The 17,234-nt window shown below is 52.8% G+C and overlaps 6 protein-coding genes across 6 annotated transcripts in view; 4 read left to right on the plus strand and 2 right to left on the minus strand.

Moving 5' to 3' along the window:
- VDAG_09581 (opaque-specific ABC transporter CDR3) overlaps positions 1-1,033 on the minus strand; it is a gene marked incomplete at both ends in the record, with an annotated part of 4,644 nt that extends 3,611 nt beyond the window's left edge. Inside the window, 2 exons of the mRNA XM_009658542.1 lie at positions 80-102; positions 158-1,033. Of these exons, the coding sequence (XP_009656837.1) occupies positions 80-102; positions 158-1,033 (899 nt within the window). The remainder of the gene's footprint in view (positions 1-79; positions 103-157) is intronic.
- A 1,577-nt stretch (positions 1,034-2,610) lies between these two features.
- VDAG_09582 (uncharacterized protein) lies at positions 2,611-3,633 on the plus strand (the record flags this gene model as incomplete). Its single annotated transcript, XM_009658543.1, has 2 exons — positions 2,611-2,976; positions 3,037-3,633. 2 exons carry the CDS (start codon positions 2,611-2,613, stop codon positions 3,631-3,633), a joined length of 963 nt encoding a protein of 320 aa, XP_009656838.1.
- Positions 3,634-5,750: 2,117 nt separating this feature from the next.
- Positions 5,751-8,420, plus strand: VDAG_09583 (alcohol oxidase; the record flags this gene model as incomplete). The annotated part of the gene is made up of 12 exons (XM_009658544.1): positions 5,751-5,809; positions 5,883-6,108; positions 6,162-6,280; positions 6,331-6,378; positions 6,434-6,560; positions 6,613-6,749; positions 6,799-6,917; positions 6,977-7,141; positions 7,231-7,411; positions 7,466-7,958; positions 8,010-8,146; positions 8,200-8,420. The coding sequence occupies 12 exons, from the start codon at positions 5,751-5,753 to the stop codon at positions 8,336-8,338; spliced, it is 1,950 nt and encodes a 649-aa protein (XP_009656839.1). The 3' UTR covers positions 8,339-8,420.
- Positions 8,421-8,855: 435 nt separating this feature from the next.
- On the plus strand, positions 8,856-10,286 carry VDAG_09584 (cellulose-binding protein; the record flags this gene model as incomplete). The annotated part of the gene is made up of 1 exon (XM_009658545.1): positions 8,856-10,286. One exon carries the CDS (start codon positions 8,856-8,858, stop codon positions 10,284-10,286), a length of 1,431 nt encoding a protein of 476 aa, XP_009656840.1.
- Positions 10,287-10,739: 453 nt separating this feature from the next.
- VDAG_09585 (maltose permease MAL31) lies at positions 10,740-12,500 on the minus strand (the record flags this gene model as incomplete). The annotated part of the gene is made up of 4 exons (XM_009658546.1): positions 10,740-11,625; positions 11,674-11,864; positions 11,920-12,124; positions 12,178-12,500. 4 exons carry the CDS (start codon positions 12,498-12,500, stop codon positions 10,740-10,742), a joined length of 1,605 nt encoding a protein of 534 aa, XP_009656841.1.
- A 4,117-nt stretch (positions 12,501-16,617) lies between these two features.
- VDAG_09586 (uncharacterized protein) overlaps positions 16,618-17,234 on the plus strand; it is a gene marked incomplete at both ends in the record, with an annotated part of 2,494 nt that continues 1,877 nt past the window's right edge. Inside the window, 2 exons of the mRNA XM_009658547.1 lie at positions 16,618-16,674; positions 16,927-17,230. Of these exons, the coding sequence (XP_009656842.1) occupies positions 16,618-16,674; positions 16,927-17,230 (361 nt within the window). The remainder of the gene's footprint in view (positions 16,675-16,926; positions 17,231-17,234) is intronic.

The following is a 17,234-nucleotide window of genomic DNA, read 5'->3' on the forward strand; positions in this document are numbered from 1 at the left end:
GAATCGTAGCTCGATCCGAATCTTCAAGTAAGATTTCGCCTCTTCGATCTTTCCGAAGAAAATCTGTCTCCCTTCGTACAATACAGTGACGCGGTGGAACAGCTAAACACACATCAGTATATGACAGTATCCTTCATCATGGGCATCATGGACTCACATCGTAGGCCGACTGCGGGGCCTGATAGATGGCCACAGCAGCCGCAACACCCAAAAGATCAGACTGCACCCTCAAGTTGCGGCAGAACGTTACAGCATTCGCACTATCCAATCCTCGCGTGGAGTTATCCCAGCACTGGAACTTGGCCCCGGTGAGCGCCGCCTCAGCGATGCTGACCCTCTTGCGCTCGCCTCCGCTGACGCCGCGTACAAAGTCGTTGCCTACGCGGGTGTTGATGGTATGGGCAATACCAAAGACGGCCATGATAACGTCACGAATCATGCCATCAGCTTGCGTTCTTGAAAGGCCGCTTGGAACATTGCGCACAGATCGTGCGCGGGCAGCGAAGGAGAGAGTCTCGCCGACTGTCAGGTGTGCGAGGTGGGTGTCGACCTCGGCGTTGTAGAGCACGTCGCCTCGAAGTGACGATCGAATTTGTCGGGAGGGAATGCCGCGGAAGTTGATATACGATCCAGGGGCGACCTGTAGCCCAGAGGTCTCGCCGGCCAGCGTTTTCAGGAGAGTCGAACAGCCTGAACCTGGAGGTCCCAGAACAAGTAGAAGCTCCCCTTCCGCCACAATGCCTTCGAAATCGCGGAGAATATCCATTCGGCGCTTTTGCTTGTTTCCTGTGGCCAGCTGAGCAATTGACTGAAACAGGCTGGTGATGCGGGTGGTGACCGTCATCTGACTTTCGGTGCCGGTGCTCCAGCCAAAGACATTTAGGGACTTGAAAGCAACACCGAGGACTCGCATCGGTGCAGTCCGGGAGTCTGACTTTGCGAGTTGAAGAAAAGCCTTGACCCAGGCCCTGCCGTCAAAAGATGCCGATGCAGGGTCGAGACGAGACCCGGAACCAGGGGTCAATTCGTGCATTTGTTGGATGATTGTATTGGAGGCTCTGGATATTTGTCTGGCCAAGGTGTCTACTTGATTGCTGATTTCAGCATCATCCGGACCACTATCTGTCGTGTTAAATTTATCTTCTTCTGTGGGATGTTGAGGATTCATGGTATCGAGATTGATCCACGTTGACTGGGAAGATGATGACTCTCGAATTGCCATACTGAAGGCTCTTGATCTGGCCTAGTACCAGCAGCTTTTCTTCGCGAATTTATAGTTGCCGTAGTCTTGCTTGGAATATTTCTCAGCTTTGTCACGTGTTAGGGTCGATTTAGTTGTCGTAGAAGAGTTGATGCATTTGATGAACTACCAAGTGACGAACAAACTGTTTATATCCAAGCAGCAGGATTAGAGATTAGAAAATAGTTCATTCTAGCGGTGGCCGCAATTCCCATTCCCGTTGAGCGATATCGCCTCTCACGCGTTTCAGTTGTGCCGATATTGTCAATTTGGCCGTTGTTTGGCCCGCTGCCGGGACCTTGACTGAGGTGTGCGATGGAGTGTAAAGCGCGGCACAGCCGTTGGAACGCCGCACCCGTGCCAGCTGAAGGCCGAAGTCCGCGCGGTCTTCGGCCGCGCCTGTTCCAGCGCGCAACGGCACTAGGCAGGGTGCTCATTAACGTGAAAGCCGCGGGCTGGAGTCTCGCTTCAGCCCTATGAGAGTTTCCAAGCGAATGTTGTCCTTGTGACAGCAGGGCTCGTTTTCTCTTTCCCCCTATACGGCGTGCTCTTAGTCATTGAGGGAGCAAAGTCAAGCTACGGAAGGCCCAGGATACGCCAGAGCATCTGGCCAACGTATCCTCTCCTCACAGACAACCACGCAATCGATGAGATGACTTCCATAATTATTTCACTATTTTGATCTTCGGTTTTACATCTATGGGCAATCACGGCGCTAACCCCCTACGAAGCTGTTTGAACTCCTGACAATGACCTGTGATTGCAACCCACTACGCTGGATAGCCCATGCACTGGATTCCCACAACATGCTCAATCGAAACAGAATAACCTCAGACCCTCAAGCTACCGGGTTCTCGAATAACATTCCCGAAGCTATCGAATCGAATGCTCTACGCCACGCTACCTTCATATTCAGCTGGGGCGGTTTCCAGGCGCAGTGGACTGGGCCCGCGGAAACGCTGCATGATACTCCGGCCGGAAACCGCAGGGGCCGTCGCCGAGCACTGTGCCGCAGCGGCTAGGCAGCCCACGGCCTCCAGGGTAGTTAGCTCATTACAGATTGGCCCCGTGTCGCATTTGTCAGGCCGATCCATCCCCCTTGGCGGAGGATGAAGCGAGACGACTGATGGCTGTTGTCGCCAACTGACTGGTCAGCTTTCGCCTCGATTCTTGCTCGGTCATCCGAGTATTCCATAAGCAGCGTCATTGTGCTCTGGTCCAGGAGCAGCACCATGACCAAACATGATCGGGGGCGATCGAGGCAGTGAGAATGACTTAAATGCATGCAGCGCCTAGAAGAAAGCCACCCAGCTTACAAGTGGACAGCACGACTCTGATTGCAAAAGCTTCGTGGACCTAGCAGATTCAAGATGTCGCTCCACATCACCGTCGTCCCCGCCTCCTCACAAGGCGGCAAAGAGACGATCCGCAACCTGCTCCGCCACGCCAGCCAGCCCCGAGTCCGCGGAGTCTACCGCGATATAGCTAAGGCGCCCGCCGAGTTCACGGACAATGTCAATTTTGAGCCTGTTCAAGGCGATGTCTCCAAGGCCTCGCCCGACTTCTCCGGCTCCGATGCTGTCTTGTACATCCCGCCGCCTACATTCGAGGACGTCGATGTTGCCGAGTTCGCCACCAATGCCGCCCATCATGTCAAGGCCGGCCTTGAGCGCGCGTCCGTCAAGCGGGTTCTTATCTTCTCGGCGATGGGTTCTCAATACGATCCCGATGCTATTGTAGGCAACACGCCACGACATTGGTCTTCGTTTGTTTCCAGGGCCACTAACACTTGTTAGGGTGTTCTGAAGATCAATCATATCACCGATAAAATTCTCGCTGCGAGCGCCCCTGAGGTAGTGGTCATCAAGCCGGGCTGGTTTCACGAGAACTGGGCCGAAGCCTTCGCAACAGTGAAGCAGGAGCCCGCTTACTTTGAGTCTGTCTTTACACCGGCAGACTACGAGATCCCAATGGTCGGTCAACGAAAATTCTTTGTGTCACGAAACGTGGTGGTTAACGATGCGCAGGTGAGCATTGTCGACGTTGGTCGCGCGTGTGCCCAGAAACTGCTGGAAACCGGCCAGACGCTGCATTCGTGCCCCTATGTCTTTGAACTGTTCGGCCCGAGGCACTACTCGACGCTTGATGTTCGGCAGGCACTTGAGAAGGCGTCGGGGAAGAGCATTTCGATCGTGCCGGTCGAGCCGGAGAAGCTGGCTGAGCATTTCGCGAAGCACATGCCTACGTCGCAGGTGCAGACCTATGTGAACATGATTACGGCTACATTGGCGGGGGGTGTTATGGCAGGCGACTACAAGGGAGACGGGAGGACGGAAAGGGGGGTGGTCGAGCTTACAGATAGCCTGGGACGGTTGTTCGCCGAGACTCAGTAGGTCGCGGTGCGGAACACAACAGCGGCAGACTTGAATGTATGGGAATGGAACACGGGCCTCCTCGTGGCGAACAACCCAACTGACAAGGGCAGACCGAAATCGAGACTTGAGGCGCCATGGCCTTACCAGTTTGCCAGTATCCATCCCCCATGGTATCTCGGCGCGTGCTGTAGCACCAACCAGGCCCCCCTGAGCTGTCGGAGATCAGCGTCTCATCTTCCCCGTAGCCGCTCACATTGGCGCTTCGGGGCTCTTCCTGTGACCTCCCTGACGTATAATGCGGCTCGGCCTAGCTCAGCCACCATGCTGCAAAGGCATCACTTTCCAAGTTGACCACTCTGGTAGCCAACAAGCACGCCTCCAAGAATTTATCAAAATGGATCAGAATATGGTCAGCGTGAAGGGGTTGCCACGCTTAACAACTCTTTCACACGAGGCACGCAAGGTAGCACAGCAGGAGGAGTTCCCCACCTCGTTGACTGTCGACGAGACAGAAGCCCGATGGATGCAGCAACACTTGGACTGCCCCGAATGGCCAGACCCGAGCGATCCACGAACATCACCTCCGCCGCTGGCGGGTAAAACTGGGGAAGCAGCTGCAAGACTAATGTCTTACTCAGATGATCATTCTATTCATCCGGGGAAACTGAGCATACTGAACCAAATTTAACTGCCGACCTTCCCCAACTTACATGCAACGTCAACGTGCGGGGGGAAAGCGACAGAGGACCAACTCGTCACCAACATGACACACGGCTACACGGACATGTATAAGGCACTTGCCAAGACCTTCCCCTCCTTTCCCCAGCTTCCAGCCAGAGCCCAGGGAGGGGAGGAAGCTCGCGCACAGCCGCGTAGCTGCAGGAAAGCTTCGTCCAATCCCGTGCCCATGTTCGCGACGCCGGCTACTGGCGAATCGAGGCTCAGCTTCGACCACTCCCGTGCCCATGTTCGCGACGCCGGCCACTGGCGAATCGAGGCTCAGCTTCGACCACACCAGCACCGCCGTGTCATGGGACGGGCGCAGCACCATGTTTTCTGACGTCGAAGTCGTATCATCGCCAAGCAAACGATGGTCCCTTCTCCCTTCATGGAAGAGACCTCTATCCGATCAGTGTGGCATTTTCATCCTCCTCACCGATGCCAAGGTTGCGGGGTGCAGATTCTGGGGAAGCTGTTTCTGTCCATGCATTCCGAGCTATCACCGAACGGAAGCTCCGGGGATCTAGATCAAGGGGATTTCTCTGTTGGATGTGGAAGCTTTTGGTGGTTTGTTCGTTCGATATCTGTCCACTTTCAGTCTACTGCATCTTGGACATACGCGGAGCTCGCTGGAAAACGATGCTGCAAAACGTCCTCACGTTATCAATGTCTGCAGACGCTACACTGTCAAGTCCTCGAGCGCTACCTGAAGTTCCAGAGATGCTGGTGAATTCCAAGACGATCTTCACGGTCACCGGGAAATGTCCGTACAGGGCTGTCTCCGCTGCAACCGTCGAAGCTTCCATCTGGGCCGCTGACCTGTCCGGACCGAGTGCCATGACCTGTCCGGTCATCTTCTACCCCTCTTCGTATGTATCAACTTGACTGGTCATAACCCTCCACACTCGGAAAAATATGACTGGTCATGGTTGTTCGATTCTTCTGGGACCAGAAGGTGCATACGTCGCCAAGTTTGATGTGCCTCCTCTCGGGCGAATAGGGTTATGCTGAGGAGAAGGAGGGGGAACAAGAAGACTCTCCAGATGCTAGGACGCGCGTGTCAAAACAAGACTACCACCAGTCTGCCAATGAATCAATTGGCCAACAATGCAGGCTGGATGGCGATGTTGGCGAGGAGCTCCAGGCATCAAGCCTGCATGGAGCTGTCTGGATCATCGAGGCAATCGTGAGGGGTCGATCATGCGGCAGCCTCTGGCTTCTGCACTGGATGGAATGATCGGTTGGGGTTCATCGGCCTTGTGCCTACTGGGGGTCTCTAATTTTCTACATAAACTCGTCTCCCAGTTCTCGATCAGCAAACTTTCGTCTCGAAGCAGCCCTCATCCTCCAGCTCCAAACTCTGAATTTGATCCCAAGTAAACCAATATCCAACATTCAGGGGCAGAAACGAAATCATGAGCGGTGCAATTCCCGACGAGTTCGATATCATTGTTTGCGGAGGTGGCAGCACAGGGTGTGTCGTTGCTGGGCGGTCAGTCCCCTTATTCAATGCGCTTCCAAGTCACGTCACTGATGCCTGTCTGTAGCCTTGCCAATTTGGACCACAACCTCTCCGTCCTCCTCATTGAGGGCGGAGAGAACAATCTCAACAATCCATGGGTCTTCCGGCCTGGTATTTACCCACGCAACATGAAGCTGGACTCGAAGACGGCCACGTTCTATGAGTCCAGGCCGTCGGAGCATCTGGCGGGCCGCAAGGCTATTGTGCCTTGCGCGAACATCCTTGGTGGAGGTTCTTCAATCAACTTCATGGTAAGAAGATTCGAGCGATGGTGTTAGAGATTCCAGCTTCTAACGAGGGCTAGATGTACACTCGTGCCTCAGCCTCGGACTACGACGACTTCCAAGCCAAGGGCTGGTCCACGAAGGAGTTGATCCCTCTGATGAAGAAGCACGAAACATATCAGCGTGCTTCTCATAACCGGTATATACGGTCGTTTTGTATGTAAAACGTACATGCTGACCCACTCCCAGGGACACGCACGGCTTCGAAGGCCCGATCAAGGTGTCCTTTGGCAACTAGTAAGCATAACTTACTGGATTATTGACGAAGGTTTGTACTCACAATATCAACCAGCACCTATCCTATCAAGGAAGACTTCCTCAGAGCTGCCGAGTCTCAAGACATTCCTGTGGTCGATGATCTTCAGGACTTGTCCATCGGTCATGGTGCTGAGCATTGGCTCAAGTGGATCAACCGTGACGTGAGTAAATCCGCCCATTTTTCAGATCATAGGAGTTGACGAAACCATACAGACTGGCCGCCGCAGTGATAGTGCTCACGCCTACATTCATTCCACGCGGGCTGTGCACTCGAACCTGTATCTAGCTTGCAACACCAAGATCGACAAGGTCATTATCGAGAACGGCCGCGCTGTAGCAGTGCAGACTGTGTAAGAACAACCTTCAATCCAGCTTGGGCATCAATTAACTCGTGTCAAGACCAATGAAGCCACTCGAGCGCGCACAGATCAAGCCTCGGATTTTCCGAGCTCGCAAGCAGATTGTGGTTTCCTGCGGAACGCTATCGTCTCCTCTTGTCCTTCAGCGATCTGGTATTGGTAAGGATTCTGAATCCTTTTTGAGATTGTGAAGTCAGCTTGGTTCTGACCCCTCGCAGGCCACCCTGAAAAGCTCAGGGCCGCTGGCGTCAAGCCCATTGTCGACTTGCCTGGCGTTGGTCTGAACTTCCAGGATCATTATTTGACCTTCTCGGTCTTCCGAGCAAAGCCTGGAACGGAGAGCTTTGATAACTTCGTCAGAGGTGACCCTGAGACTCAGAAACGTAAGTTCATGAGCCCTTCGTTTCCGGGCCTCGTTGACATTCCCTAGGTGTCTTCGATGAGTGGAACATCAAGGGCACTGGCCCTCTAGCCACGAACGGCATCGATGCTGGAGTCAAGATCCGTCCCACAAAGGAAGAACTCAAAGAGTTTGAAAGGTGGCCTACTCCACACTTCAAGGACGGCTGGAAGTCGTACTTTGAAGACAAGCCTGACAAGCCGGTGATGCACTACTCCGTCATTGCCGGGTGGTTCGGAGACCATATGCTCATGTACGTATCGCTCGGACTTCTACGACAGCTTGGGCACTAATCCTCTCCAAACAGGCCCCCCGGAAACTTCTTCACCATGTTCCACTTCCTCGAGTACCCTTTCTCGCGTGGAAGCACTCACATCACCTCGGCCGACCCTTATGCTAACCCAGACTTCGATGCCGGTTTCATGAACGATGAGCGCGACATGGTGCCGATGGTATGGGGCTACATCAAATCGCGCGAGACAGCGCGTCGCATGGATGCCTATGCTGGCGAGGTTGCGAACATGCACCCTACCTTCAACTACTCATCGCCTGCCAAGGCACTTGATCTTGATCTAGCCTCCACGAACCAGTATGCTCTGCCTGGCAACCTGACTGCAGGCATCCAGCATGGCAGTTGGACGCAGCCCCTCTGCGAAGCCGAGTCCAGGGCAGACAAGAAGTTCACCGTCTCGAGCAGCTGCAAGGACGTGAGGAAGCCACTTGAGTACAGCAACGACGACATCAAGGCTGTTGAGGAGTGGGTGAAGAGGCACGTCGAAACGACTTGGCACAGTCTTGGGGTAAGTACTGAAAGATTCTACGGGCTGTCATGTCAGCTGACCAATCTCTAGACCTGCTCGATGGCGCCTCGCGAGGGCAACAGCATCGTCAAGCACGGCGTCCTCGACGAACGCCTCAACGTACATGGCGTCAAGGGCCTCAAGGTTGCTGACCTCAGTATCTGCCCCGACAACGTGGGTTGCAACACGTAAGCTGTCATCTATAGATGTCTGAAGTGAGAAAAATAGCTAACATGAGAAGATACTCGACTGCCCTTTTGATCGGCGAGAAGGCAGCCATGCTCGTTGCGGAAGACTTGGGCTACTCAGGCGACGCTCTCAACATGAAGGTCCCGAACTACCACGCTCCGGGAGAGTTTACGCTCAATTCCCGCCTGTAAATTCTCATAGGATCCGTTCTTTGTTCAGTGTTCTCCAGCCGCTGTCTTTACCTCCAGCTTGTATCGAGGCAAATGATGATTGATAATTCATGACCATTCAATTCAGCAAAATGACGCGTCTGCTGCTTTCTTTGCATCATTCTTGACGCGTGTGGGCTGTGGTCAACCGGCTCGGTCTGTGCGAAGAGCAGCGCGGTTCCGACATGGTACTTCTAGCCGAACCCGAGACAGGATCCGATGGTCCGAATATTGGTGCTTAAAATTTCCGCTTTGGGCCATTCCCGACTCCAGATTGAGGGGTTGGGTCAACCCCCCGCGAGCCTACGATGGCCCGGATAAAATCAACCCCTAACCCAGCCATCTGTCCAACTATTCAAATGATCGACTATGGAGACTCATATCCGAACATTTTGTTGCTTCCCTTAGGTTTAGAAAGCTGTTCGCATCGCAGCAAAGTACTCTTATCAAACACGAAGTTTAAACAAATCAAACGAACCACAAAGCACCGACCATCACCATGGCTGCACTTGACCGCACAATCCCTTTCACTACCAAGCCTCGCGTCTTCATCTTGACCGACATCACCAACGAACCAGATGATGCAGAGTCGTTCTGTAGATACCTGACCTACGCCAACCAGTTCCGAACAGAAGGTGTTGTTGCCTGTACATCAACATGGCTCCGTGACAGGGTGGCTCCGGAAAACCTCTATCAAATCATCGACGGGTATGCCCAGGTAGTTGACAACCTGAACGCTCACGTTCACCCGAGCCATCCTTATCCCTCAGCCGACTACTTCCGCGGCATAGTCAAATCTGGCCCTCCAGTCTACGGCATGGCTGCTGTAGGTGACGATGTTCCCCTTAGCGAAGGTGGAAAGCTGCTTCTCGAGAGCATTGCCTCGCCATCAGAAGCCCCCCTCTGGATCCTCGTCTGGGGCGGCACAAATGTGCTCGCCCAAGTCCTTCATCACATCCGCGACCGCCCGGATGCCGCTTCCCTCCGCTCAAAACTTCGCGTCTACAGCATTTCCGACCAGGACGACTCGGGCGCGTGGATTCGCCAGCAGTGGCCCGAGATCCTATACATTTGCTCCGTCCACGGCTGGAACCAGTATGTCAATGCCACATGGACCGGCATATCTGCCCTTTGCGACCAGACTGGCCCCGACACATCGCGCATCACTGCTGAGTGGCTGAAGAAGAACATTCAGATCGGACCCTTGGGCGCATGCTACCCCGACTTTGAATACATCATTGAGGGCGATACCCCAACCTTCCTCTATCTCATCCAAAATGGCCTCGGAGTCCCAGAGGAACCCTACTTCGGTTCTTGGGGCGGTCGATACCTACCCACTAATGTTTCCGAGCACGGCATTGCGAAGGGCCACTACGCGGACGTCTCCGACAAGGTCATCGGTCAGGACGGCAATGTATACGTCAGCAACAAGGCTACCATTTGGCGCTGGCGAGCCGCTTTTCAGGACGACTTTGCGGCGCGTATGCAATGGTCATTGTCGCCCGATTTCACAAAGGCGAATCATCATCCTATCATCTCCATCGACGGCGATATCGGTCTAGAGCCACTCCGTCTAGACGTCGCGGCCGGGAGCACCATTACACTCGATGCGTCATCGACGTATGATCCTGACGGCGACACACTCACGTTTAAGTGGTTTCAGTACCGCGAGCCAAGTGCCACGCAGACGTACCACACAGTCGAGGTGTCTGAGCTTGAAATTAAGCCGGTGAACGAGCAGCGCAGCAAGGTCGAGGTGACGATAGCGCCGAGGGAGAAGTCGTGCGTGCTTTTCAGAGAGAAGAAACAGATTGAGAGAGGGCTGCTGCTGCATCTGATTCTCGAGGTGACAGACAGTGGAACACCGGCATTAACGAGCTATCGCAGGGTGCTGCTACAGCCATTTGATAAGGATTGGAAGAGCATCTAGTATTGGAGCCTAAATTGACCAAAACTTCAACTTCGTCATTGATCAGTGGCTCCTTGGATGATCGTTGCGCCCGCCAATGCACCTTATGCCTGAAAGTGTCGGGTCTCACTGTGGAGGTATGATCGTCTATTCTAAGACTATACATGATCATGACATCAAATACATGCAATAAATTCAGGAAGGATCTAAGTATTCATGCATTGAGGTAGGGCCAGTGAAGACCTCGCCTGATCAGGGCAACGAAGCAGTCATTCGAGAAAAGACAGGTCCCTGAACATGTGATGTAGGATTGATGATGTGAGGACCTTCGAGGTCCACACAACGAGTCTAGCTAATGTCCGTTTCCCTGATCAGCCACTCCTAATCCCCTTATTGCTAAGCCTCACCTCTCTGCCCAGCCCAGTTTCAGCATCATTCAGTCCCATAATCAAAGCTTTCAGCACCCAGCTGCGCCTAGAGTCCCTCCTTTGCCATCCCTTGAGCTGCAGCCTCGTTTTGGATTTGTACGTTCGTCTTGTATGACTTGAACTTCCGCGCAGGCACACCCGCCGCAAACATTTCGTCAAGTTCCTGGTACGACCGCCCTGCTGTCTCCGGCTGGCACCACCACAGGTAGGCTAGCGAGAAGAGAGTCAAGCCACCGAAGATGAATGCAATCCTGGCACCCAAGTTTCCTTGGTCGGGGTTGAACATGAAGGGGATCAAAAACTGCCAGGCCACAGTGATGGAGTTCTGCACGGCGTATCCTATGGCGATAGTCTTGACGCGGAGCCTGGACGTCGACACCTCGCACAGCAACGAGAAGGCCGTCGAACCGATCGACACATTGTACCACCAGCTGTAGATGAGGATGAAGGCGACGGTGCCTGTCACCGTTGCTTGCGAGGATCCTAGACCCAGACCACCCGTGATGAGCAGGAAAATAGTCAGCACAACGAGGCCCCAGAAAGTGAGGTCACGTCGGCCGATTCTGTCTACCATGGCGGCGGCCATCAGGTTGCCGACTATGGAGAGAACCGGCTGTGCGATCTGGATACGGTAGCTCATCTCCGTCGAGTAACCGGCAAGCTGCAGGTAGTAGGTGAAGTAGCCAGCCACGAAGGCGATGCCTGAAAATGCCTGGATACAGAGGGGCATAATGCTAATCATGGTGCGGCGAAGATTCGACTTGCGAAGGCATTCCATGTAGGTCACGCCATGGGTTTCGGCGCGGACGTGTTCGAGCGTCTGGTCGATGAGCGCAAGCCTCTTCTGGCCTTCTTCTCCTGGATATCCAAGCTGGCGCATGCTCTTGAGGGCTTTTTCGGTGCGACCTTTAGACACAAGCCACCAAGGTGATCTATCGGCGATTAGCTGGGGATTCAGTGCCTAGAACGTGGTAGCTTACTCGGGCATGAAGGGAACCAAGGCAAATGCGACTCCGGCAAAGCCCCACTGGGCACAGAAGACGGCTCGGTAGGCCCAACGTGTCTCGACGTTGCCCGTATAGTTGATAACGATGAAAGCAACAAGAGGCCCTATCCCGTAGGCTACTCCGACGCCACAAGTGAAAACACCGCGTAGGGCCAAAGGTGCAATCTGCATAAGGTCAGACCCATCACTTCGAACTCTGTCAGTGATATTTTAGACATACCTCTCCGATGTAGCTGACCATGACGGTAGCCACAGCGCCGACCATCAAGCCATTCAGCAGCTTTCCGGCGAAGAAGACGGCATTTGTAGTTGCAACGAACTCAATGGCAACGGCAGCAAAGGAAATGAGCAAGGCACCGGTGAGGACCTTCTTGCGTCCAATCCAATCGGCGATCTCAGCTGAAATGAGTGATGAGATCACAGCTCTAGCATTTCATTAGCATCAATCATCAAGCACACAGTTGACAATTCGACTGACGAAGCTACTGGGGCGCCACTAAAGGCTGACTGCCATCCAGCGGGGATCACGAAATCGCCGTTGTACTCGAAGCCGAAATCTTTGCGGAACTGCGGAATTCCGACAACTGCGCCAGCGGCCTGCAAATCAAAACTGATGAGAATAATGCACCAAATTGCATAGGTACACCAGGTGCAGGCCCAGGGGTTGTTGACGAAGGATTTCCATATGCCTTCGTCGTGCTCTTCCTGGCCAGAGAGATGGGCTAGCTGTGCATCCTGAGTATATTCATGCTGGTAGGACTCAGCCTTCTCGTCGGCGATTGTCCTAGTAGTTTGATCCATGGTAAACGAAAGTAGAAATTCTGTTGCGTGGCCGCAGAGTTGGGGGCGAAATTCAAGTTCAAATTGCGATACCTAGTTGCCGATCGATGGCTTTATGAAGTCCAAGATCTATTACCACGTGAAATGCAGTTGCCGATGAACTGATAAATGGCAGGCCCGCGATCTACTCGCTCCAGGGTGGTGGGCGGTTCGACTGTCCAGAAAAGGAATCGCGAACCGCTGACCACTTTCCCCGCGTCTGGGGTATGGGCGTCTGGGGTGTGGAGGCCTCGTGGTCTAAGACAACTTGGCTCGTCAGAGGCGCTTAAGATCGCCCAAAGAAAGCTAGCACCAACCCCAGACGCCTAGAGTGGACTCATGAGAGGCTGGAGATTGAGTGGATTGTCTGGCAGGCATTGTAAGTCGGAGCTGCAGTGAACGAAGATGTCCAAGCGTTAGGGATGCAGTGTCCCAGCTCTATTCGATGCAGGACCAGATGCGACAGCAAGCGTAGAGATACGTAGGGATGCATGACCTGCCTGTCCAGTGACCAGGTTGACACCACCATCAAGGGACGTTGGTTTGGGAGATTGTTACCGCAGCAGGATGGTCGAAGTCGAGGCGGAGGGGTTATGGTCACCTGGGTCTTAATCCTGTGTGATGTAACTCGCTTTGTTATGAATAAAATATCCATGGGATATGTGGTGGAAGGATGCTTCCAAGGCAATCGAAACAAGATTACAAGCCACAATTCATAAACATGTGAGAACGGAGGTTGGGCCCGCAACGTACCTTCTACCTAATTTTGGAGATAGCAAGTCCCTTGGTGGCAGCACTCACACGTTCGTAAGTGTCTCACGGTAGCTATCCAACTGAGGTGAAGGGATACGTGTTGAATCAACGTCGTTGATTCAAATTGAACTGCATTTATAGAGGTATAGGCCCCCAGGCCTAAACAACGTCCACGGATCTAACCCGTAACAAGGCCCACCGATCACCGAGGGGTGAAGCCGCCGCCCGTGAACAGCACAACAGACAATCCCGATATTAATCCAGCACTCTGTCTTGTTTGACTATACTGAAGTAGTAAGATTCTTCATAGTATTAAGGTTTTACTCTCTACCTAGCAGGGTAATCATAGTTTTCTTGGGTGCTAAAAACTATCGCCTGCACTCCTCCCCATATAAAAAAACTTTCTACTTGCGACTTATGTGCGTCGTCCCTACTTCCTACTTCGAAAACTCTTTACTCAACCCCTTCGAGCTAATCATAACCTTCGATACCATGCCCAGCTACTGGAACAGTCTTCCGCTGGAGATCCGGTGGATGATACGCGATCGTATCCGCGATTTCAACCAGCAGTCTCCCAACGCTCGTCCTCATTATCAGAGGCCTTCACTAGTATGTCGCGAATGGCATAGCTGGTTTACATACGATAGCTTCCGCCTCTTGGTGCTGGATCAAGACCGAATCCATGACTTCGACAGACTTGTCAGTGATAATGAAACTCGACGTGGATACGTGGAGTGCATTGTCCTGCGAGTCAAACTTCCCGAATACGGTTGTCTGAGCTGCGACGAGGAAGAGGAAGAAAACACTGCTCGCAATAATGACCAAAATTCTTATGAGCACCTTACAGCAATTCATGGCCATCCTATCGACCTGGCCACGACGCCAGAATGAAACCGGCATCGTGTTAGATCTTGGTGCCTATTCACCCAGTGATGGACAACACGGCTTCCGCAATTCTGGGTTCTCCTGCAAATACCGTCACGGAGTCTCAGGGAACGGCTACGAAATTCATGCGACTGTTTTGCGCAGGGCGCATGAGCTTGACAACGGGAAGAATTCATGTCCTGGATGGGATCGAAACTGCTTCAGAAAGCATCCTTTACCTCTCTTGGGCGCCAAGAAACGAATTATGTCTGTGCTAGGCGGTCTTCAGTCTCAACATTTCGTCAAAAAATACATGGAGACGCAAAACGGGCAACTAAGACTGAGAAATATCGCCTCCGCCCCCATCATCAACACCTTAGTCCTCAGGCGTCATTACTATCGCCAAATATCCCCTCAAATGCTCGTGTGTCTCATTCGTCAAGCTTTGCCGAGTTTGCGGAGCTTGCGTCATGAGATGTGGACTAAGCTGGATCATGCTGAATCGGCGTGCTTTTCCCGATAGTATCGCGCAGTGCTGGAGGCCTTGCCAGCCACAATGGATGAATGCAATATTATATACGAGTCCAGCGCTCACTTGGACGATACTATCAACTTTTCGACTTCGCCAAGGCCTCAGAGGCATCGGCATTTTTCAGGACATCTGAGCACAGGTGTAGAAATGGGCCCGTCGATCATCAATCTTGCCACCCGACTTCGCTTATTCTACGCAACACACTCTATATCAGCCGAAACATTCTTGGCTAGTGCTTTTGTAGTCGGCTTGCCAACTTTCCCCCGACTCGAATACTTGGTTCTGACGTCGGCTCTATTACAGCGCCACCTTCATTGCCGCGCACCTGAGTTTGTCAATCTTGTGGTCATGGCAGGCCGCATTGCATTTCAGTCCATGCCGAAGCTGAAGAGTCTCATTTTGTGGGATGGCGAAAATACTGGTGAAATTTTGTTACGCTTCACAGTATCAGCAGAGAAACGGCCAATTGTCTTCTGGCGCAGCACTCAGCAAGCTCCAGGTGATTTGTCTCTTGCCAGCAGAGGTTTGCGACATGAACTCAAGGGGTCATTACAACATCATTCCAACGTTCATGGTTTGCAGATCGTGCATGAATCTACTTTGATTCATCGCGCAGATGATGGTTTCTCCTCACGCTTGAAGCAGGATGCGGCAGAGTTTCCCGAAATGAACCGCATCTTACACCTCGAGTCGATGAATCAGAGGTCATCTGAGGAAGTAGGTTGGTACTGCTAAGCATAGCCATGTCCACGTAGATGTCCTAAATTTCAAACAACTTGTTGATTTGGACCACTTGAACGAAACCATCGCGACCATAGTTTTTGCCTACTCTGTGAATTGACTTCTTGACTTCATCCTAGATACTAGGGTACACTGTATATTCTTTGATGCTCAGAGGGAAATGATCTTGTAGTCGCCCTGGAAGCTGCCATCAAATTTGACGCTGACATCTACATTGGTCCAGACTTCATTGCCATTCTTCAGATACAGCTTGATGCTGCCCTCGGCAAGGAAAAGATCAATGTTGAGGGGATGATGCGATGAGGTCCGATGCGGGCCTGTGGTGCAGGTGTCAACCCCGATCAATGGCTTGTTGGATAGGAGTTTTCATACATCGAGCTGGGGTTATCAACAGCCCTTTATACTTTAAGTACGTAGCTGGGTCTTGTTCCTGTGTATCGTCAATTCATGGCCGACGACCCCATGCGGCCTCGAACCAAAGACACATCGATCTGTTCTGCAAGTCGTTTAAGACATAGTAGCAGCAGTGAACCATGGCCCTCATCTGAACTTGAATCAAAGCACGAACTGCCGGTTCCATCTGAGATCGTGTTCCGATCCATCCATGCTGCTAATGGTTGGGCTTGTCCCACGAACCCACTCGTGGCTCCTGACATATACGACAGCATTCCCTTATTGATTACTACCTGCATAAGTGCAGCCCATTGGGGTTACAAAGGGTTTTTGCATGTTCAATCAGCAGCACGCGCTCTCACAGAGACTCGGCAGCGGGTGTAAACGCGAACCTGCATCTCAAGTGGCATTGTTGTAGTGAGTCGTAGGACCTCAATGAAACAATTACTATGACCACGAAGATTGAGCGAAATCAGGATAATGCATTGTCAGCTTATGAAAAGATGCGTCATGCTCATCACATCTTGTCCGCAGCATTATGCGACGGACCCTGCCAATGAGAGTTGTCAGTCATGAGTCCTTCAATATTTCGTGTCCAAGTGGTGCTTGTAGCCTAATGTCCTTTGAGATGATAGCATACACTCTGCCATCTAACTTGCGGCTGCCAATGCATTACTATTTATCCAACAAGTAGTCTGATTAGGTGCTACCCCAACCTGGCCGAGCAGACGGGCGTCGGCGTGAAGAGCTAGTCCGCGTATCATACAGGGCTTCACCAACTGGCCACACACCCAAGCCAGAAGCGGAAAGACGACAATGATGGACGAAGACATCCGCGCTAGCTCAATGCATGCCTCGATAACGCAGTCGACTGTAAGTTCTCATCATTCTTCTAAACATTGTACACTAGAGAGTTAACCAGCGCGTATGCGCAAAAGAGGTGGCATCTAGTGGCGATCGGCATCGGGTCACATCCGTCTCTTCCGTCCCGATCGGCAATCGGCGAAATCTTCTGTCTTGTCCAAATCGCTCTCACAGCCAAGACCCTAACGCTCCATGCCGCAGCAAGCCATGAGCCCGCACGCCTGAAAAGAGTTACCGTCGCCCGTTTGTTTCTTGACACAGAGTCCCCGCGACATGGTCTCGCCCGGGGTGGCGCCGGACGGCGATGGTGTCGCCACGCAGAGTCAGACGGTCGGCCAATCCGTTCAGCGTGCGAGGGCCTGCGACTCGTGCCGTGGGCTGAAGGTGCGCTGCATCGGCAACAACTCACACGGGCCGTGCCTCCGATGCCGAAAAGCAACAAGAGTATGCGTCACAACCGTCCCCCCGGCTGGCTCTAGGAAGGTGAGGAAGAAGACGGTGAGCAGGGTCACGGAGCTGGAGAAGAAGATTGATCTCTTGACGGCCAGTCTGCGCGCCGGGCGCGGTGA

The sequence above is a fragment of the Verticillium dahliae genome, genomic scaffold, assembly GCF_000150675.1.
Source record: "Verticillium dahliae VdLs.17 supercont1.28 genomic scaffold, whole genome shotgun sequence".
Taxonomy (NCBI): Eukaryota; Fungi; Ascomycota; class Sordariomycetes; order Glomerellales; family Plectosphaerellaceae; genus Verticillium; species Verticillium dahliae.